At 34.5% G+C, this 23,226-nt stretch overlaps 1 protein-coding gene across 1 annotated transcript in view; it reads right to left on the bottom strand.

Annotated features, from left to right (window-relative positions):
* Positions 1-7,154: 7,154 nt before the first annotated feature.
* The window catches only part of KPNA5 (karyopherin subunit alpha 5), a 46,550-nt gene continuing 30,478 nt past the window's right edge, over positions 7,155-23,226 (bottom strand). The window contains exons 11-14 of the mRNA XM_054568904.1: positions 20,209-20,334; positions 14,074-14,201; positions 11,247-11,425; positions 7,155-7,397 (exon numbers count right to left, since the gene is read on the bottom strand). Of these exons, the coding sequence (XP_054424879.1) occupies positions 7,210-7,397; positions 11,247-11,425; positions 14,074-14,201; positions 20,209-20,334 (621 nt within the window). The 3' untranslated portion in view covers positions 7,155-7,209. The remainder of the gene's footprint in view (positions 7,398-11,246; positions 11,426-14,073; positions 14,202-20,208; positions 20,335-23,226) is intronic.

The following is a 23,226-nucleotide window of genomic DNA, read 5'->3' as shown; positions in this document are numbered from 1 at the left end:
TTTATCACATTAGTTTTTGAATTTTATATAAATGGAATTACACAGTATGCACTTGTGAGTGTAGATTCTTGTACTCAAAATTATGTTGTGAGGTCTATCCACAAATTATGTGTAGCATGAATTCATTTACTTTCAGTGTTAGAATATGCCATTGTATGAATATGTCACAATTTATCTGGCTATTCAGTCCGGTTTTTGGTCATTACAGAGAATGCTAAAACGAACACTCTGTGTATGTCATTAAAATGCTGTTGAACTAAAATCAATAAGGGGTCTTTGAAATCTAATTTTTGAACCAAAGTTCTACTGTATTAGTAATTGAATAGTCCTTCTAATTATCCTTTTTATAGTTTGCAACTAGGTGGAACAGGTTTAAAAATTCTTATAAACCAAGAACTATTCATTTCAAAATCTATTTTATGAAAGTACTAAGACAGCACTTATAAAAGGAATTTTAAAAAGACAAACATTAAAGAAAGAAAAATGGGGTCAGTGGTCTTCATACTTGTTTGAGTAAGTCCTAAAACACCTTTTAAAATTATGTCTCTTCTCCTTTTGCATTTTTAATTTAGCACCTGTATTTTTAATTAAATTTATTGGGATAACATTGGTTTAAAACAGTATATAAATTGCATATGTATGACATCTTTATAATTTTTAAATCATAACTGTAAGTAGTGGAAATAGCATAATTTCCAGCTTATTATGTATTAAATGTACCTTGCATATATTTTCCATCATAACCTTGAAGTGGCATAGCTCACTCACTTTATGGAGGGTATCTGCTTTGTAATTTTAAGGAAAAGTCCAGCCCTTGTTGTCAAACTAATGAGCCAAGTTAAACTTATACTTTGTTAGAAAAAGTCTCTGATTTGGAAATGAAAATGTTAATACACATTTTTGTGATGATATTCTCACTTCTGAATTCAACTCTAGGATAGAGAGAGAAGGCAGGAAGCATTTTTGAGTCCACTCCTTGGATGAACCAAGGCATTGGCTACTTTAGCTTTTCACACATCAGCTCTCTTTTCTTTGCCCTCATGGAACTCTGTCTCAGCAACTATCCATTGCTGAACTATCCATTTTGTCACCCAGAAGTTTTCTGCAACACAGAGAAAAGCATGAGTGACTCAGAATGGATGACACATACCCTTTCTTTCTTCATTTCCCTTCCCTTCTCCATTCTCTCCTCCTCCTCTCCCCTCCCTTCTCTCTCCCCTTCCCCCGCTTCCTTTTGGCACAAAAATACAAAGTTGATTATGAAAAGAGGTGAGAAAGGACCAGCACACTACAGTCTTTTCTCAGACAAATCAGTTTAGGAAAGAGTATATGTAGAGTTTAAAAATCTGGAAATCAATTCTCTTAAAAATATCTTACTCTGTATGCTTCCTTGAAAGTCTTTTTGTGCATCCTGCTTAAAGACTCCTGGGACATTCTAAATGTTACAGAAAAACACACAAAAAAAATGTTTATAAAAATAAGTGATTGTTTCCATTTCTGATTAGATGGAAAATTAAATGTCCAGAGAAGTCATTTAGTATTGAACTAAAAATTCTGAATAAAGTAACTTTTAGAGCATTTTTTTAAAACACTTGACTGAACTGTTGGGAAAAGAAGGAAGATCCTTGCTTTAGATAGTAAGAAAGCAAAAGTCTAGGGTATTAAACCAATATAAGGCTGGCTGCTTTTTGCCAAGCAGACATCTGGCTATCCTAAGGGGTCACATGCTAGGAAGAACAGACAAAAACATGAGGCCTGTAAAATCTGAGAGGATGGCTATCCATATGAAGCCAGAGTCCCAGAAAACTTAAACTGTTGCAGGACTGAAGATGTGGTGGTAACCATGGTGTGCCTGTATCAGTTAGGGTTCTACCACAGAAACAGAACCAGTAGAAGAAACTTTTTTATGTACATATGAAGAGAGAGAGAGAGAAGTGAATGGTTAGATTCAAGTGAAAAAAAAATGGTGAAAATAAACATTGACTGTATACTCTAAAAGTATCTAACTTCTGGGTCAGAAAAAATACATAGCATGTAAGTTGTAGAGTAGTAAGATTCTTGTATTCATTGAGAGGAAGGTAAAGGTATCAACTTGAGATTTTGTTAAGTTCAATATGTATGTTAAAATTCCTAGGGAAACCTAGAAAAAATAGGAACTTTCAAACAAGTCGAGATTGTTAAAAAAATAAATAAAATTAGTCAAAAGCCAAGAAAGGAAAGAAAAGGAAAAAAACAGGAGAAATAGGACAATATAGTCAAAATGACTCCAGATGTCAGAAGAATAAAACAAATTCTAGTAATATAAAAATACTTAGTATGTATTAAAAATAATAATATTCTGCATACAAAGTACACAACTAAAATAGAATAAGTTGAAAATAAAATGAAGATACAGCAATTAATTCTTAAGCACAATATTGCTACAGTAGCTATATTAACATCAAGTGAAATAAACTTTAAGAGAAAATGAATTACAAGACATGGAGGATCACAACATATTGGTAAAAGATTCAGTTCATCAAAAGGCATCATCTTCATGGTAACCAGTACCATGGTATCCAGCTGCAAAATTGGCCTGTGCACCCTTCACAGCAATCTGGGAAATTAGGGGCTGAGTCCATAGAAGCTAGACTCAAGGGTTTTCTGCACTTGGATGCATTTTGTTCCCAGCATCACCTATAGTCAGCCTGTGGTAGAAAGCTCCACAGGCAGCTAGACTTGGATGTACACAGGAATGTGTCTAGGCTGCAACAGTGAGTAAAGCCAATGGCTGTTATCAGAAAACAGTCAGTATACCTTTAACCTCAAGGGTGGTGAGAATCCAGGGCTTCGATAAAAGGCGGTTGTGAGAGCAAGATGAAGTTGATCTTGCCATCTAATCAGGAGCTATAGGTGAGCATTTGGCACCATTGGCTAGTCAGATCGAGACAGCCTTGGTTATAATAGTGGAACCTGGGTTTGGAAGGCATAACTTCATGGAGCCAGGATGTCAAAGGTTCAGTGGTTGATGGTGGAGTGGGTACTGATACTGTCCATAAATGTATGTATTGTAAGGAGGTAATATGACTGTCTGGCAATGCCATTGTGAGGACTGAAGACATACCTCATTAAAATGTTTAAAGAAATGTTTGCTCAGAATGGCTATTACTAAAAGTCAATGATTAAGTGTTGGTTAGGATGTGGAGAAAAGGGAGTCCTTGGTCACTATGGAAAAACAGTATGGAGGTTCCTCAAAAAAGTTAAAAAATGAACTACCCTATGACCCTGAAATTCCAAATCTGGGCAGTTATCTATGCCCTAGCCAGTGGCTCTGTGGGAACGTACCAAAGGGTATACTTAGGGATTTCTGGGAAATTGAACTCCACTGCATAATGAAGTCTATTTATTGACCTGTACATTATATTTTCATACGTTTTTAGTAATTCACCTGCCACTAAAATTGCAGACTTCCTTACTGGGAACACTGAATCCTGAAAATAACTGATCCAATTACTTTCACTACTCTGTGATTAAGATAGTTTCAATTACTGAAGGGAGTGAAGCCAGCCAAAACAAAAAGACGTGGTGGTGAAAGCAGATAAAAGCACCAGGTTAGGAGGGCTGACTTAGGCTTGGCTACTGTGTGACCTTATGTTCCAAAGTACATTAAGAAAGTTAAACACTCTGATTTCTATTTAGTGGGTGTAAAACTCTATTCCTTAAATAAATGCATTGTGCTGCATTAAGTAACAGAAAAAAAAGTGATCTCAATTAAAAGGTATGAATGTCCACTAATTGCCAAGGCTTGAGATACATAGGTAAATTAGACATTTTCCCTATTATAGCAAAATATAAAGATTCTAAAATATAAGCAACATACTGTTTCAAGTAGATGTGCTACAAACAAGAGTCTTACTGGTTTTAGAAAGTGGATGGAATTTTAATGAGGATATCTGTTTTTGCTCTGCTAGTAATATACATATAATCTGAGAATAAGTGAAACACACACATATAAATGCAATTGTAAAATAGTATTTTATTATTTTTAATAGAGTGCTGTAACATTTCATAATATTGCATACTGCTCAAATGTTGGTTTATTTAGTTAGGCAACAATATTCCCCCCATCCCACTCCCCAACCAGAACTTAAAGATGCATTATCCTTTTAGAGCCCTACCTATCATGTTGGCTTCCTATATGTCACATTAAATAAAACAGTAATGCTGTGAGCTAAAATGAGTAAAGGTTAACAATACTTAGATTTCAGTTTCACAAAGCAGCTGGTAGATTGCTGAATTTAGAAAAGCAACAAAAATCCATTAAGACTTTGTATTATAGTTACTTTTTCCATAATGCTCCTTAAGAGAAGAAAACTATGAAGACAAAGGTAATGCTTCTTTTAGTCTTTTATCAAACAAATCAAGCTTTAACTGCAAATAGGTTTTACAGTTTCCAAATGATATGTTATTTCTGTGCCAGCAAATTTTACTATTATTATTTTTTGCTTTCTTGTTCTGGTGCTACCAGTACTAGTGAACAAAATGACACGAAGAATTAAGTCCTAGGAACATCTTTCAAAATAAGACTTACAGATAAAACAGTTACAAATATAACACACGTTAGCACATTGCATAGATTAACTAGTAAAAATTCAAATTCAGACAAAATAAAACACTAAATTTACTTGAATAAATGTAAAGGACTCTTTCAAGTATTTTCCTGATTTCTGCATTAATGTTGCATGTGTTCCCCTTAGCATGTTTTAATTTTTGATTTTTTTTTTTGGCACAGTTTCTCTTGGATTTAAATATAATGAATCTTAAGAGAGCAAGTTAAAAACATTTTTCCCCCACAAGGCTCAGTGGGGAAGATTAATGAAAACACATTTTGGAGCATAATTTTAAATAGTACATTTGAAAGTAGTCACATTGAAAAAAATTTTTAATAACAGAATATTTGCTAGTCTTGTTTCAATAATCACCACGTCCATAGCTGATCCCAATTATTATTGTCCCTTTCATTCAAATCTAATCAATTTAATTACCCAAGTAACAGATCCATGAAATTAAATATTTTATATTTGCTTAAAATACGGTCATATCTATACTTAGAGATATAATTTTTATTTTACTGGCAAAAATTTAAAAATCTTACCCTTACAGATCATTATACGTGTGTGCATGTGCACAAACACATTATTATTTTTTCATCTATGAGAACTATTTGTTTGAAAGACGTGGCTTAGAGATTTGTTAATGTGACTACAGGGTCCTCAAGAGCAGGCACAGCTGGCTAGTTTATGAATTATGCTGCATTATTAAGTTCAATTGAATAGAAAGAGTGGAATACCCTGTCACCTCCTACTTAGAATCACCTATACCACAAAAAAAGTGTTTATCTGATAAATTCACCATCAATTTGCTAATCTTTAATATAGCCACCCTGTTCTTTTGAACATACATAGTGCAAAAGAAACCTTTTATGCTAAACTTCATAATTTCTACTACAATGAAAGGGCACAGATACAATCCTTTACTTAATATAAAAGAGGTTTGGCAGATACAGTCAGCATTATGGACACCAGTTAAACCTGTATTTTATAGCTGTAGGTTTTAAGTGTCTTGCCAAAAGCTCAGTTTCATGATATATAATTTACAAGGTGTCATACTATTTAAAAGTACTCATATATACATTTTCTCCTTGTAACATGCCTCTGATTTCCAGCAGAAACATTATAAATGCTATCATAAATGAAACCTTTCTTTACAGAATAGACTATGAATCATACCAAAAATGCTTTAGTTTCCATCTTAAAACAGTTGTAAACTAATTTTTAAATAACTATTTTAATTATATAATTGGAAATGTAAATAGCCTGCATATAACTATGAATGAAAAGACAGAGTTCAACAGTACCATTTCTGCTTAGAAAACTCTACCAAGTATAGTACTGTGAAAATAACACACACACGTATCCATAAATAAATATGTAATTTTCCTATTGAAACTTTTTTTAAAGTTTCAGTTTGAAGAGGTTTTGCCTTTAATACATAAAACACATACATTATATTGACCAATCTGATACAAATGTAATTTAATGTACTGATTGGTTAACAGCAGAATGACGCTCTAAGTATTACCAAAAAAATTCCTAATAGAGATTTCAACCATATGAAAGAATCCTTAGCAATTTTCATTAATATCATCTTTTAGTGTCCAAACATTAAGTATATTTAATAGACTTTAGCACATCATAGTTGACTTCTTCAGGATAATTTTGCCATTCAAGTACCTAAATTATTCAGTAAACAGAAAACAAAACCTTTCAATTACTGCTCTGAAAAATCAGAGAAAGAATTACAGTATTATTTTTGCTATGCAGCACTACGTTAGATTCATGATGGCATCCTTTAAAATGATGCTTTTTAAAATGAGTGAAAAATTATAAAACTATTTCAAAAATGGTAGCACATTTGGTGAAATTACAAAATATACTAATATAATAGCATTTATATGTTAAAAATGCAAATATTTAATGTTGTATAATCATTTTAATGTGTTCAATATGAAGAATGACTTTTCTCTTCACAATTGCCACATTTTAATTGATTATCAGTACTTCTTCTCTGTTTTATAAATAAACTTTATAGCATTTTTTTGTTGTAATTTTTTTTTTTGCAAAGTATAACCTACAGCACAGTGATTTATAATGTAAGGTCATAGATTATTTTCACATTCTAATTTAGCTTTTACACTATTCATTGCTTCGGAAGCTTTTCTGTTTTGTTTTTGCTTCAAGATAGAGGTAGATTTAGTAGAGATTGGGCCCGTCAGACTAACTGCCAGAATACAATTATAAATATCTGTACTGCTAGTATGCAGTTTCCAAAAATGCTAGAAAAAGTTCTGAACCATATGTAATACTTTACCAAAGTTCTCCTTTTCAAGCTTAAGTTAATAAATAATTTCACAATGTATTTAATTGTTCATAAATAGATTAAGAGATAGATAAAACAATAAAAGACAAATACAGGCACATCAAAATAAAAAACAAAACTATACTGAAAGATTGCAGCTGAATGGAAACTTTTGTTTTGCTTTTAAAAGTGCATCAACTTCTTTCTTTTCTGTTCTACATAAAGACACATCAAACTTTCCTACTGACACAGTAACAAAGAGGAGATATCTGAAACTACACTTTTTATCCGTGAATTTTTTCCTCCACAAAGCTAAAGTTGAAACCCTTCCATTGGTGCTTCCTGCTGCTGAAAGACAAACTGTTGTTGGTTTTCATCCACCTGAGGTACAATGCTGGGGTCGTCGTCTTCTACACCAAAGTAATGTTCAATCAGATCAAAAGCCTTTTGGTAAATTTCTTGATTTTCATGGCTTTGCAGAAATTCAATTTTATCTAGACCTATTATTCAAAACGTATATATAAAAATTGTTATTCAAGTTTCAACATGTATTTAAATCAAAATAATGCATCAATAGCATCCATCAGTCCACTGGCAATGGGACTGTTATTTTTATCTAATTTTTGCACAAACTGTAGCTAACACTGATGTCTTTTACTTCAGAAATGAGTGTGTGGGGCATTCTGGTAAGAGGAAGTAGCACAGGCCGGGGGTAAGATCATAGACTCTACTCTGCTAAGCTGTGCGATTTTGCCCAAATAACTTTTGTTCCTTTATACTTTAGCTTCCCAATTTTGTTTTTTATTCCTTTTTGCCCCCACTGGCCCAACCACTTTATTTTTTTAAACATTTTTATTTGAATTTAATATTTCATTCTGTTATTGATGTTTTGCTTTATATTTATTTTTATTTTTTTAAATTATACTGCATTGTTTATGCCGTTAAGAGTTCTAGTTTTTCCCCCTCTTCCCACACCTCCATTCAGCACCCCTCACCACTTCCAGAAATCCCCACATCGTAAGTGACAGTTTTAGATTAAGTAACTCCACAGGTTCTTTCCAGAGTAATTATGCTAAATAAAAAGCACAAAAAGGGAAAGCAACAAAACAAAAATGAATGGAAAAAGTAAAACATGTGTAACCTAACACACACATTCCCTTATCATGAGCCAGGGAATATCAATATGTAATAAATGAGTACTATTCGCAAATACAACATAACTGCCATATCATTTACAAAAAGCACAACTTATAAATGAAACTGAAAAAGTCCATTTTGATAGGAGAATCTGTATCTCACAGGAAAAACAGTGATGCTGAAAATAGTTTTAATTACAGATAATCTTCTTTAATTATATTATTGCATAATAGAAAGAATTAGCAAAGGAGTCATATCTATATACAATCATAGAATAGTCCAAACTCAACTATAACTTGGGGTCAAAATAATGACCACAGTAAGGAAATACTCTTAAATCTGATGAATATAACTATACAATGTCTTAACTAGAGATACTATAATTCTAAAATAAAAACAAAGTAATATCCCAGGCTTCGCTTAAGAATTGTAAATAAAAGCTTGAATCAGCTATATAATGGAATAGGTCAGAAGTGAATAGTTAACAGAAATACATTAAAAGCAAAAAATCAACTTAGCCTCATGCTTTATCCCAAAACAGATTTATGTGAGTTAAATGTTTTAAGAATCCAATCAGAAATATCTAGCCAATAAAACAGAATTCATCAAATCTCCGGAGGGGCAATGACTTTGTGAACTTTGATGGAATACAAGATTAGATTAAGTCATTTATTAAACATTAATGAACATGGTTTACCTTATTAAAATAAAAAGGTAAAAAAAGGAGAAAAGTATTAAACTGTGAAATAAAAATTAACTCAAATTTTTACAAAAAAGAGATCAAGAGATAAGTTGAACTAAGTATAGTAAACATGTAATTTGGATGAAGAAATACACTAACACATGGAAAATACACACTACCTTCTACATGAAATAAAACAGACACATAAAAGTAACTTGGTGATACCATTTTGTATCTGCTAAATCAGCAAAATCAACAAAACACGAGGTTTAGATTCATACAATGCCAATGATGCTGTCAAGTAACATGCCTTTAGGAAAAAAACTTAGAAAATATACCAAAAGCTTAAAAAGAAGTCTGTGCCTAAAATTCAGCAATGGTATTCCTAAAAATTTATACCGAGATATTACTTCAACAGAAAATATATTCAGAAAGATGCTTATTTTAGCATATGTAAAGTGGTAAAGAAAATGGAAACAAACTAGTGATAAACCACAAAAACATGGCTAACACCTCACTCAACATGGTTAAAACCTGTAATATTCACTCAACATTAGATGGCTATTAAAAGTTATAAATATTATGTAAAAATATAAAATTTATCCAAAATGTTAAAAAGTGGAACACAAATCTACATATGCACTACAGTCATATCAATGTAAAGTATTTATGCATAATGACAAAGTAAAAAGGAAGTCAAATAATGAAAAGAAATTGCTATGGTAATAAAGGATAACTTAAAAAATATTTTTTAAAATATTATACTACTTTTACACAATATTTTTATGGAATTGGAGGGGAAAAAAGCTTATGGAAGATAATTAAGAACTGACTACCTCTCAACAAAGTGGATATAGAGGAAAAGTACCTCAAAATAATGAAGGCCACATATGACAAGCCCATAGCTAACATCATACTCAACAGTGAAAAGCTGAAAGATTGTCCTCTAAGACCAGGAATAAGCCACAGGTGTCCAATTCTTACCCCTTTAGTTCAACATAGTACTGGAAGTCCTAGCCAGAGCAATTAGGCACCAAAGAGAAATAAAAGAGGTCCAAGTCAGAGAAAAAGAAGCAAAATTGTCAATTATTTGCAGATGACTTGATATTATATGTAGAAAATCCTAAAGATGCCACCAAAAACACTGTTAGAACTAATCAATAAATTCAGTAAGGTTTAAGGATACAAAATCAATTTGCAAAAATCTGTTGTGTTTCTGTACACTAATAAGCTATTAGAAAAAGGAATTATGAAAATAATACCTTTGTAATTGCATCCAAAAAAAAAAAAATCTAGGAATAAATTTAATCATGGAAGTGAAAGATGTGTACACTGAAAACTATAATGAAAGAACTGAAAGACACAAACGGAAAGATATTCTGGGCTCATGGACTGGAAGAATTAATATTGTTAAAATGTCCATAGTACCTACCCAAAGAAATGTATAAATTCAGTGCAATCCCTATAAAAGTTCCAATGATATTTTCTACAGAAATAGAACAATCCTAAACTTTGTATGAAACCACAAAAGATCCAGAGTAGTCAAAGTAATCTTGATAAAAAAGAACATACTCCTCTATTTCAAACTATATTACAAAGCTATAATAATCAAAACAGTATGGTACCAGCATAAAAACCAACCAATAGAACTGAACAAAGAGCCCACAAACAAACCCACACATATATGGTAAATCAATTTACAACAAAATAAGTCAGTAATACACAATGAGGGGGGTGAAGGGAAGGACAGTCTCTTCAATAAATGGTGCTAGGAAAAGTGGACAGCCACATGAAAAAAATGAAACTGGACCACTGTCTTTCACCATACAGAAAAACTCTAAATTGGTTAAAGACTTGAACATAAGACTTGAAAACATAAAACATCTAGAGGAAAACACAGGTGATAAGCTTGACACTGGTCTTGGCAATGATTTTTTGTATTTGACACCAAAAGCAAATGCAACAAAGGTAAAAATAAACAAGTGGGACTACATCAAACTAAAAAGTTTCTGCACAACAAAGGAAATCATCAACCAAATAAAAAGGCAACCTACAGGAGAAAATATTTGCAAGTCATATACCTGACAAGGAATTAATATCCACAGTATATGAAGAATTCATAAAAATTAATAGCAAATGTTATACATACAGAGAACAGATAGGTGCTTGCCAGAGGCAGGGATGGAGGGTGGGTGAAATGGGTGAAAGGGGCTAAAAGGTACAAACTTCCAGTTATAAAGGAGTTAAGTCATAAGATACAATGTCCAGAATGGGAACTATAGTTAATAACACTGTACTTTTTAAAGTTGCCAAGAGAGTAAATCTTAAGTTCTCATCGCAAGAATAAAATTTTTTATAATTATGTATAGTGACAGATGTTAACTAGACTTATCGTGGTGATCATTTCACAGTATATACAAATATTGAGTCATGTTGTACACGCTTGAAACCAGTGTAATGTTATATGTTAATTATACCTTAATTTTAAAAAGAATTGACTGTAATTATAAATTTTTAACTGACTGCTTACCATATGCTTCTTCAATGAGAGCACAGTATGGATTAATACCCATCCCATTCTGCTTAGATTCTTGTTCTCCAAGACGTAAAATATTTTCAAGTCCATTTAAAGCCACCTGGACTATTTTAGAGTCCATAACAGTCAATAGGTCACAAAGTGGTTTAATGCAGCCTAAGGCTACCAAATACCTTCAGAGTAATTTAAAAAAAAAAGTGGGGAAAGAAATAACATTGAAAAAGACTTAAATATTATTTATAGCAATTACATGAAAATATTCTTCAGAGAGAGGTTATATAAACAATTAAGAAAAGTATTCTTATTAACTCAAACATTAAAAATAATTATTCACTTACATAGAAACCTAAAAACGTATTTTACTCTATTGTTCTCATAATTTAACATAATTAACAATGAATGGTTTTACAAATGTTACAAAAATATACACGCAAGGCATACAAGCAAACTGGTATTTGGACTGATTTTTGCATGGCATGTCAACACTAAGTGGGTTAGAAGTTTTTTGTTTGTTTTTAAGGGTGAGCCTATGTACACATATAGGGGTCCTATTGTGGGGTGGTGGGGGGGGTGGTTAAGTAGAAATGGAAAGGAAGGAGGGCCATCCAAATCAAGCTTCAGAAAATCTCCTACAAAAATAATCACAGCTAATGTCCTGAAACATATGTTCTGTTTCAAAAGCATAGAAGGCTTCCAGGAACAAAATGGGCCATGTGGTGAATAACTTTAATAAACAGTATTCATTGAAATTAATCATTTTCATAATGCTTTGTTCTTTTCTAGTGCTTATTAACTTTTTTTTCCATTCTCTATAATGTAAATAAAGTAACTGCTTTGTTAACCTGGCAAAAAGGCCATATTAAATATAAAAGTAAAAAAAAGAAAAAAAAAAACCCCACATACTCTAAAGTCAGACTGCAGGGCTTCAAATCCCATTTTCACTCCTTTTGTGTGACTCTGACTAACTGTTCTGTGACTATTTCCCATCTTAAAATGAGGATAATGATAGTACTAAACTCAGAGGGTTGCTGTGAATATACAGCAATACAGCAGACGTTCAATATAAGTTAGTTTCCATCCCTTAAAAAAATGTGTACATACCTTTACTGGAACACTCACTTGCCATATACTATATTATAACTCATCAAATATATTTATTGAATGAATAACTATCTCATGGAGTTATGAGGTTAAAGGAAATAAAAGACATGAAAACACCTGATGCATTAATGGTGCTCAACAATGGAAACGATTTAACACAACTGGCAATGTTAGACATGCAACAATATTAGTGGTATGCATGCAAAACCCATACATGTAGACTTAATGAATTGGTGAAAATGGTTAGAAAAATAACCTCAGTTTGGATACTTGATTCATACTAATAAACTTAAGGAGTAATATATGGAATAGACACAATGATGAAAAGAAATTGAAAAAAATGCAATTGTTTGTAGGCGAACAAACAAACTTTGGGTCTCAAAGCAGATAAAAATAACATTAGCATTAAAAAGAATACAAGCCAGGGCAAAGGAAAAGGCTTATTTTATTACTGCTTGTGTTCATGACACAAATGAAATGAAAATATTGGTTAAAGCAAAGAAGTGAAATGAAAAATAAAAAACAGAGAAAGGTATCATTAACATATAGAGAGATGAATCTGAAGAGCAAGGTAACAGCACAAATAAAGGCAATAATGAACAATGACCTCACAATAGGTAGATTTCAAAATCCTGTGATTTGTAAAATAGCATAGTAGCCTGACTTTTTCTTTCATAAATTTAGAAATAAAATACTCATTACAAAATACTTCCTAAATAGTCACTTCAAAAACTTGAAGTACTGAGTTTCATGGAGGGATCCTCAAAACAAGAAATGTGTGTAGAAATCAGGCTTTTATAGAAGTGCAAAGTGGAACTTAACTTTGCTATGTGGGCAGGGGGTGGGGGGATAGGGAGGAGGGAATAACAGCACAAGATGAAGAGAGACTTAGAAAGCAATACTGATAATAAAAGTTATGATAATTACAAATAATAGCAGATAGTCTTAGCATAGAAGTTGTTTAGTCACTATGCTAAGCACTTTAAATGTATGAACTGCATTTAATTGTCAAGATAATACTATGAAGTACTATCTATTATTGAATCCATTTAAAAAATGAAAAAATTATGGATTAGGGAGGTTAAATGATTTTAAAGTCACACAACTTTTACTCAAGGAACAGGATGGGGAGGCAGGCTGATTTCAAAGCCCATGTACCCACTATTTGTGTTATTAGTAAAAAACAAAAAACAAGCAAATAATAAAAGGGCTATATTAAAAAAGCTATCACAAAAAAGAAAACTACTACAGAAAAATAAAAGTAAAGAACCTATCTACAGGTAGGGATAACAGCGATTAGAAGAGCATTATTATATAAAATAAATGTCTATTAAAATTTTGTTTTATATAAGGAGATATCCAAATTAGACATTTCAATACAATAAAGTTAAATGTATATGATTTTTATGGTCTAAGAAATATTTAATGCCCATAACAGTATATATTTCAAATTGACATAGACTTATTCTTTCAGATTTTTAATTTCTGAAATCATAGTCTGCCAAAGAGAATGATGTTAATCCTATTTTATATGGAAAAAAAAACTACTATAAATAAATAACTGATATAACAAATGCTATTACTTCACATAAAAATTGCTTACTAAATGGTCAGAAATAATGTTTTAGTTTTATCAACAAATAAAAACTATGTATTATTTCAAACTTGTAAATGTCCCATTTACATTAAAAAAAAAATTTTTTTTTAACCTGTATCACACCTTATTTGTTCTGGAGTGCCTCCTGATGTTGCGTTAGTTATAGCCCAAGCTGCTTCTTTTCTGGTGCGAAACTCTGCTTTCTGAAGAATCTCAATCAAAACGGGAAAAATATTTGCATCTATAACAGTCTAAAGAGGAAAAATGATACAGCAAAGTCAATGCAAATACAGATTTAATTATAGTAGTAAGTAGAAGAATCTTGAAACTCAATGGCTTTAAAAGTCAGGCTTTTTAGAAATATTTTTCCTAATCTTTCAACATTCACATGCTTTCTTTTTAATACTGGGTAACACATTAGAAGAATATAAATTTTAAAGATAAAACATAAGGCAGAATACTGATCAAGTAATTACCAGCTCAAGGAGGGTGAAGGCCCTAATAAATCATTATTTAAGAATTTTTAGAGGAAGATCACTGAGTAACTTTTTAAAAACAAAAATCAATCCCTTTTATTTTTGTTTGTATTTTTTCCCTTGCCATTTAGTCCCCTTATAAAACCCCAGCATCGGCAATGAACACACTGTTGTCCATGTCCACGAGTCTGTTTTCCTTTTTGCTCTATCCCTCCACATCCGAACGTCCCCTCCCTCCCTTAGCTGTCATCCTGCTCTACATCTATGAGTGTCTCTGTTTTCCTTGTTAGTTCGGTTTATTCATTAGATTCTACTTGAGTGAAATCATATGGTATTTGTCCTTCTCCAACTGGCTTATTTCACTTAGCATGTTCTCTAGGTCCATCCATACTGTCACAAAGCGTGTGTATGTATTTTTTTATGGCCAAGCAGATTCCATTGTGTAAATGTCCCATAGTTGTTTCATTTACTCATCTACTTATGGACACTCAGGCTGTTCCCATAACTTGGCGATTGTAAATAATGCTGGAATGAACATAGGGGTGCTTATGTTCTTTCAAATCAGTGTTTTGGGTTCCTTCATATATATATATATTCCCAGAAGTGGGACTGCTGGGTCAAAAGGCAGATCCATTTTTAATTTTTTCAGCTGTCTCCATACTGCTTTCCACAGTGGCTGTACCAATCTGCATTCCCACCAACTGTGCAGAAGGGGCCCCGATCCACATCCTCACCAGCACAAGTTGTTGATTAATTGATGACAGTCATTCTGACACGTGTGAGATGGTATCTCATTGTGGTTTTAATTTCCATTTCTCTAATGATTAATGATGTTCAGCATCTTTTAATGTCTCTTGGTCATGTGTATGTCCTCTGGAGAAGTGTCTATTCAGGTCCATTGCCCATTTTTTAATTGGGTTGTTTTTTGGTCTTGAGTTTTATAAGTACTTTAGAACATTTGGATATTAACCCTTATCAGACCCTATAAGCAAATATGTTCCCCCATTCTGTAGGTTGTCTTTTTATTTTGCTGATGTTTTCCTTTGTTGTGCAAAAACTTTTTAGTTTGATGTAGTCCCATTTATTTTTTTCTTTTGTTCCTTTTTCCTTGGGAAGATATATCTGTTAAAATATTGCTACAAGCAAGGTCAAAAATTTTGCTATGTTTTCTTCTTCAATTTTTATGGTTTTGGGTCCAACAGTTAAGTCTTTAATCCATTTTGAATTTTTCTTGTGTGTGGTGTAAGGTGGTGGTCTAGTTCCATTTTTCTGCATGTATCTGTCCAATTTTCCCAAAATGATGTATTGAATAAACTAGTGTTAGCCCATTGTATGTGCTTGCTTCCTCTGTCAAATGTGAATTGACTGTAAAGGCGTGGGTTTATTTCTGGGCTCTCTAACTATTTCTCTGAGCTATGTGTCATTTTTATGCCAGTACCATGTTGTTTTGATTACTATGGCCTTATAGTACAGTTTGATATTAGGTAGTGTGATTCCCCCAACTTTATTCTTCTTTCTCAGGACTGCAGTTGCTATGCCTTCCTTTGGTGGTTCCATATACATTTCTGAATACTTGTTCTAGTTCTGTGTAATATGTCATTGGAATCTTGACAGGAATGGCAATGAATCTATAGATTACTTTGGGTATTATGGACATTTTAATGATGTTAATTCTTCCTCTCCATTAACACAGTATATGCTTCCACTTATTTGTGTCTTCAGTTTTTTTCTTCAGTGTCTTATAATGTTCCAAGTACAGGTCTTTTACATCCTTGGTTAGGTTTATTCCTAGATATTTTATTCTTTTTGAAGCAATTATGAATGGGACTGTTTTCTTAGTTTCCCTTTCTGATAGTTTCATTATTCGCATATAAAAATGCAACGGATTTCTGGATATTAATTCTGTGTCCTGCTATTTTGCTGAATTCATTTATCGGTTCTACTAGTTTCTTGGAGGAATCTTTGTGGTTCTCTATGTAGAGTATTATGCCATCTGCAAATAAAGACAGTTTTACTTCTTCCTTTTCAATCTGCATGCCTTTTATTTCTTCTTCTTGTCTGACTGCTGTGGCTAGGACTTCCAGTATTATGTTCAACAAGAAAGTGGATATCCCTGTGTTGTTCCTGATGTTAAGGTGAACACTTGTAGATGGCCTGTTGAATATGATGCTGGCAGTGGGTTTGTAATATATTGCCTTTATGTTTAGGTATATCCCCTCTTATCTGACTTTGATGAGAGTTTTGATCATAAATGGGTGCTGGATTTTATCAAATGCTTTTTCTGCATCTATTGATATGACTATGTGGTATTTATTCTTCATTTTGTTTATGTGGTGAATCACACTTATTGATTTGTAAATCTAACAACCATGTATTCCTGGAATAAATCCGACTTGACTATGGTATAAAATCATTTTAATGCATTGCTCTATTTGGTTTGCTAATGTTTTATTGAGGATTTTAGTGTCTATTATTCATCAGGGATATTGGCCTATAATTTTCCTTCTTTGTAGTGACTTTATCTGGTTTTCGAACTAGGATAATGCTGGCCCCATAAAGGAGTTTGAGAGCCTTCTCTCCTCTGGAATTTTTTGAAATAGTTTCAAAAAGAGAGGTGCTAGTTCTTGAAATTTTTGATACAACTCACCTGTGAAGCCATCTAGCCCAAGGCTTTTGTTTTTTGGGAGTTTTTTGATTACTGCTTCAAGTTGTAATCTATATATTCAGGTTCTATAATTCTTCTTAATTTAGTTTTAGAAAATAGTATGTTTCTAGGAATTTATGCATTTTGTCCAGGTTGTCCAGTTTGTTGGCATACAGTTGTTGGTAATATTTTCTTACAATCCTTTGTATTCCTTTTGGTGTCAGCTGTTATTTCTCCTCTTTCATTTCTGATTTTGTATTTTGGGTCCTCTGTCTTTTTTTCTTGATGAGTCTAGTTAAAGGTTTGTCATTCTTGTTTATCTTTTCAAAGAACCAGCTCTTGGATAAATTCATCTTTTGTATCATTTTTTTTAGACTCTATTTTGTTTCTTTCTGCTCTGATCTTTATTGTTTCCTTCCTTCCACTCACTTTAGGCTTTGTTGTTCTTTTTCAGGTTCCCTTAAGTGTAATGGCAGATTGGTTATTAACTTTTTCTTGTTTTTTTTGAGATACATCTGTAACTCTCTGCATTTCCCTCTTAGGATTGTTTTTCCTGTATCCCTCATATTTTAAGTTGTTGTGTCCTCATTTTCATTTGTTTCAAGTTATCTTTTGATTTCTTCCTTGAGCTCATTGTTGACCCATTCACTGTTTAATAGCATGTTATTTAGCTTTCATGTCTTTGCTTGATTTTCAGTTTTCTTCCTGTGATTGATTTCTAGTTTCATAGCACTGTGGTCAGAGAAGATGCTTAATATGATTTTAATCTTCTTAAATTTATTGAGACTTGTTTTGTGTTCTAACATGTGCTCAAGCCTAGAGAATACTCCACATGCACTTGGAAAGTATTGTATATCCTGCTGCTTTGGGGTGAAATGCTCTGAAGAAGACAATTAAATCCACTTGATCTAGTGTGTAGTTTACGGCTGCTGTCCCCTTGTTGATTTTCTGTCTGGAAACTCTATCTATTGAAGTCAATGGTGTATTATGGGGTGTTAAAACCCCTGACTACAACTCTATTTCTGTTCATCTTTACCTTCATGCCAATCAAGATCTGCTTCACATATTTAGGTGCTCCTATGTTGGACATGTCAATGTTTATGAGGATTATGTCCTCTTGCTGGATTGTTCCCTTTATCATTATATAGTGTCCTTCTTTGTCTCTTACTAAAACCTTGGATTTACAGTCTACTTTGTCAGATATAAAGTCTATTTTCTCAGTGTAAGCCTCTTTGGGTCCAAACTGTTTGGGATTCTCTCAGCTTCCTAACCTTGTGTGTCTTTTTCCTTTATCAGGTTAGGGAAGTTTTCAGTCATTATTTCTTCAAATAGGTTCTCAGTCCCTTGCTTGCTCTCTCTCTTCTGGTATTCACATGATGTTGATGTTGTTAAGCTTCATGTTGTCCAAAATGTTTAAGCTGTCCTCATTTTTTTTTTTTTAATTCTCTTTTCTTTTGCTGCTCTGCTTGGGTGTTTTTTTCTACCTTGTCTTCCAAATCACTGATGCGATCCTCTGCTTCAACTATTCTACTGTTTATTCCTTCCAGTGTTCATTTATTTCAGGTATTATATTATTTCTGACTGGTCCTTTTTTATAGTTTCTATGTCTTTTTCCATGCTGTTGAGTATCCTTATAAGCATTACTCTTAAATGCACTATCTGATAAATTGCTTGCTTCCATTTCACATAGTTCATCTTCTGGAGATTCTCCTGTTCTTTCACTGGGGTTTGTTTCTTTGTCTTCCCATTTTGGCTGCTTCTTTGTATTTGTTTCTATGTATTAGGTAGATCTGCAAAGACTCTCGTGTAGCCCTTTGTCAGATGCTGCTTGTGTTTGGTCCTCATCAATCTATTTGGAGCTATCAGTGATTCACAGCTTGTGGCTTCCTCTGCTGGGCGTGGGTATGTGCAGAAAGAACCAAGCTGCACACTGAGGCTGGCTTTAACCAGCACCAGATGCCAGGGAGGATCGGCTGAAGTCTCAGAACTCCTCAAAATCTGTCACTGCTGTTAAATTAATCAGTGATAGAGCTGCAAGCTATAGTCATTAGCCTGCCTTAAGCTCCACAGGGTAGGGCAGAGTACTTCTTTCAGCTGGGGCTATTGCCTCCTCTTAGGCTGATGGAACTTGGAAGGGAATGCTCTGCCTGAGGAAGATGGCTTCTGCCATATGGCGGATGACTCAGCATAGGGATTCTGGTGGATGTTCCTTCAGTTCTCCCTGCCGAGCCACCAGTCCCAGATTTTCCCCAAGTGTATCTATTCCACTCTGCCATCCCTTTGCCAGAGCCCAGGGTAAGGGGCTGCAGACTAAATTTTGTGTGTTAGCCCTTTATGAGGCTCTCTGTTTCTCCAGCCATCTCTCCCTGGTGGATAGAAACCCGACTGCTTTTCAGAGCTGGATGTTACCTGGGTTGCCTTAAAGCTCTGGTGCTATAGGTTAGGGAGCCCAGCGGGGGGTTGAGACGACCCCAAACTTCTCAGAGGGAAGCCCCTGGCCTCTGAAATATCTCTCCAACACCTCAGCTGCCTCCCGTGGGAACCCTGCTAGCCCTCTCGCGCCTCCTCTGCACTCCCTACCAGTCCTATTGTGCTGATGTGGCTTCTTCTATCTCTCCATGGTTATAAGGCTTGTCTCCAGCTAGTGTTTAGATGGTTATTCTGGATGCTTTCTCTACAATTTAGTTGTACTTCCAGATTGGTCCTGGGAGGAGGTTAATGTAGCTTCCACTTACTCCTCCACTATCTTGCGTGTGCCACACTAATCTACTGTAGGGCTAAGCAAGATGCTGCTGATCCAGAGGCTCCCATAGTTCACCTTAATCAACCCCTTTTTAAAGATTAACCTTTATGGGTCAGGCACTGTGATGGACAATTTATACATATATTTGCTATTTCAATTATATATGTATATAATTGCTATTATATTAATATATGTAATTGCTATTCCTCATTAGAAATTTGTAAGTATTTGCTTTAGAGAAGAAAAGGCTATAGTCCTTAAAATACTTTTCAAGAATCTTTTAATAATCTTTTTCAGTAACTCACTAAAAAAAAAAATCACTAATAAAATGCTGACTTCTTTCCCAAACTGACTTCTGAGATCTTCCTTTTTCCTCAGAGCTGAAAGGGATTTACCTGAATCTGAGCTCTATTTCCAGCAGTAATGTTAGAAACGGTCCAGCAGGCTTCTTTTCTTATTGACTCCTTTGGGCTACTCAATAGGTGTAAGAGACAGGGTAATGCAGAGCAATTCAAAATTACCTAAAAGGAAAGTTAGAAATGGAAAGTTTTTTAGCAAAAAAAAAAAAAAAAAAAAAGAGAGAGAGAGAGAAAAGAAAAAGAAAAAAACTAAACTAAATTATACCAATGAATTATTTAGAAATATAAAAACCATCCTAAAAAATTAAGAAAAACAATTCTTGTCAAAGTATCACTTAGGCACTTGCTGTTTTCTACCCTCCCTCCCACTGCCAAAATCTTTCTAATGTTGGTGTAGTAAAGAGCCCTGTTCTCAATGTACTAAAATGCAACTAAGCAGGACACTCAGAGATGTGTCCTTTAAGTTTACATATGTACTCAAAGTTTAACTGAAATAACTATTTGAGGACAGATTTAGTGACTGGTCAGGATCCATCCTCTAGTTTTGTCCAATGAACTGATAAAAAAAATACATATAGTTATCAAAATCACAACTAAAACATAGAACAACCATTATTCAGAACCATCAGAAATCTAGTTGAATGGAAGTCTAACAACTACAGAATTAAAGAAACCACATCGATCCAGACTGGTAGGAAGGGCAGTGAGGCAGAGTTGACTGGTCTTACAGCTACATATGGTGGATAAAAATTCAGGAGGGATATCTTGGGAACAAGGAGTGCCAGCCCCACAGCAGGCCCCCAGCCCAGGAAGATTAAGTCCCCATAATTTCTAGCTGCAAAAACCAGCAGGTATTGAGTCAGTGGAAGAAACTTCTGGAGTTCCAAGCAGTTCCAATTAAAGAACCCACACACAGACTTACTCAGACTTACTCCCTCAGAGCTCAAGCACCAGGGAACAGCTTAAAAAGCACTAGTGGCTTACAGGGAGGAACTGAAGTGTCTGGAATCAAAGTGAGAGCTAGGGGACAGCTTTCTCCCAGTCAGAAAGGTGGGCAGAGGCCATTGTCCCTTTTCTGGGCCCTCCCCACACAGAGCCACAGAACCAGCAGGCGGGTGCCATATCTGAGATTCCATCAACCTGGTTAACACTGGTGGCTCACCCTGTAGAGCCCCTGAAACTCCATCCCACCCAGCTTATGGGCCCATCCAAACTATTTACTGTTACTTTACATATGAATGGCTGGTCTTGGCTTATACTTTGCCACTTCCTAAATCCTATCAAACAAGCAAGCCCCTAGTAAGCCCCTAGTCCCAGTACCTCTTACTAAGTGGCCTCTGTCCTGGTACTAGCAGCAGCCTGACTAGATTCACAGTTTGGCTACATGTAGGAACCCAAGCGCAGCACAACTAGCAGCCATCTCAGATTGCTTTATAGTTCATTCAGGGTGGCCCTGGGAAGAATACAATTGGGGGCTGACCTTGCTCTGCACCACCTGGGAAACCTCAGAGCCTAAGCATCAAGTGAACAGCTACAGACCTTGTTGGAGCATCACCACCCTGCTCCCACACAACTGATTCTCCATGGAGGGTGGAGGCTGGTGGAGAGTGGTCACAGTCAGTCTGTGCAACTGCCTGGCCTAGGTGAATCTTCCCAGTGACCTGCCAACAGCAACCAAGGTTCAACTACAAGAGGAGGGTGTACTCAGCACACACAAAGGGTTCACCTCGGTACTCAGCTTGGGATATAGGGAAGGCTGGGCCACTGGACCCTACAGGATACCCATTATATTAGGCCACACTATCAAGACAGAGAGTCAAAGCAACTCTACCTAATATATAGAAACAAACACAGGGAGGCTGCCAAAATGAGGAAACTAAGAAACATAGCCCAAATGAAAGAACACATCAAAACTCCAGATAAAGATCGGAATGAAATGGAGATAAGCAATCTATCGGATGCAGAGTTCGAAATACTGGTTATTAGGATGCTCAAGGAACTTAATGAGGACCTCAACAGCATAAAAAAGATCCATCGGAAACAAAGGATACACTAATTGAAATACAGAACAATTTACAGGGAAACAAAAGTAGAGTGGATAAGCTGAGAATCAAATCAATGATTTGGAACATAAAGAAGCAAAAAAACAAGCAATCAGAACAAGAAGAAGAAAAAAGAATAAAAAGAAACGAGGGTAGTGTACGCAGCCTCTGGGATGACTTCAAACATTCCAACATTCTCATCATGGGGTGCCAAAAGGAGAAGAGACAGAGCAAGAAACTGGAAATCTATTTGAAAAAATAATGAAAGAAAACTTCTCAGTTGGTAAAGGAAATAGGCATGCCAATTCAGGAAACACAGAGTCCCAAACAAGATGGATGCAAAAAGACCTACTCCAAGACATGTCATAATTAAAATGCCAAAGGTTAAAGATAAAGAGAGAATCTTAAAAGCAGCAAGAGAAAACAAGTTAGTTCCCTACAGAGGAGTTCCCATAAGACTTCCAGCTGATTTCTCAAAAGAAGAAAGGCTAGAAGGGACTGGCAAGAAATATTCAAAGTCAGGTAAAGCAGAGACATACAGCTGAGATTGCTCTATTCAGCAAAGCTATCGTATAGAATCAAAGGACAGATAAAGAGCTTCCCAGGCAAGAAAAGTAAAGGAGTTCATTATCACCAAACCATTATTATATGAAATGTTAAAGGGACTTCTTTGAAAAAAAGAGGACCAAGACTATGAGCAATAAAATAGCAATAAATACCTATCAATCAACAATTGAACCTAAAAAACAAACTAAACAAACAAGAACAGAGACAGAATCATGGATACAGAGAGCATTTTGATAGTTGCCAGATGGGAGGGGATGTGGGGGAGAATGGATAAAGATATCAGGGGATTAAGAAGTACAAATGAGAGTTACAGAATAGCCATGGGGATGTAAAGTACAGGATAGGAAAAGGAGTAGCCAAAGAACTTATATGTCTGACCCATGGAATGATCAATGGTGTGGGGATTGCCTGAGGGAGTCGGGGGTGGTGGGTGGAGAGGGGTGAA

This window comes from Pteronotus mesoamericanus, unplaced genomic scaffold (genome assembly GCF_021234165.1).
Source record: "Pteronotus mesoamericanus isolate MK-2021 breed Mesoamerican mustached bat unplaced genomic scaffold, CSHL_Meso_final contig_20, whole genome shotgun sequence".
In the NCBI taxonomy this organism is placed as follows: domain Eukaryota; kingdom Metazoa; phylum Chordata; class Mammalia; order Chiroptera; family Mormoopidae; genus Pteronotus; species Pteronotus mesoamericanus.
Note: the sequence above shows the minus strand (reverse complement) of the source record. Positions and strands in the feature narration are given on the sequence as shown.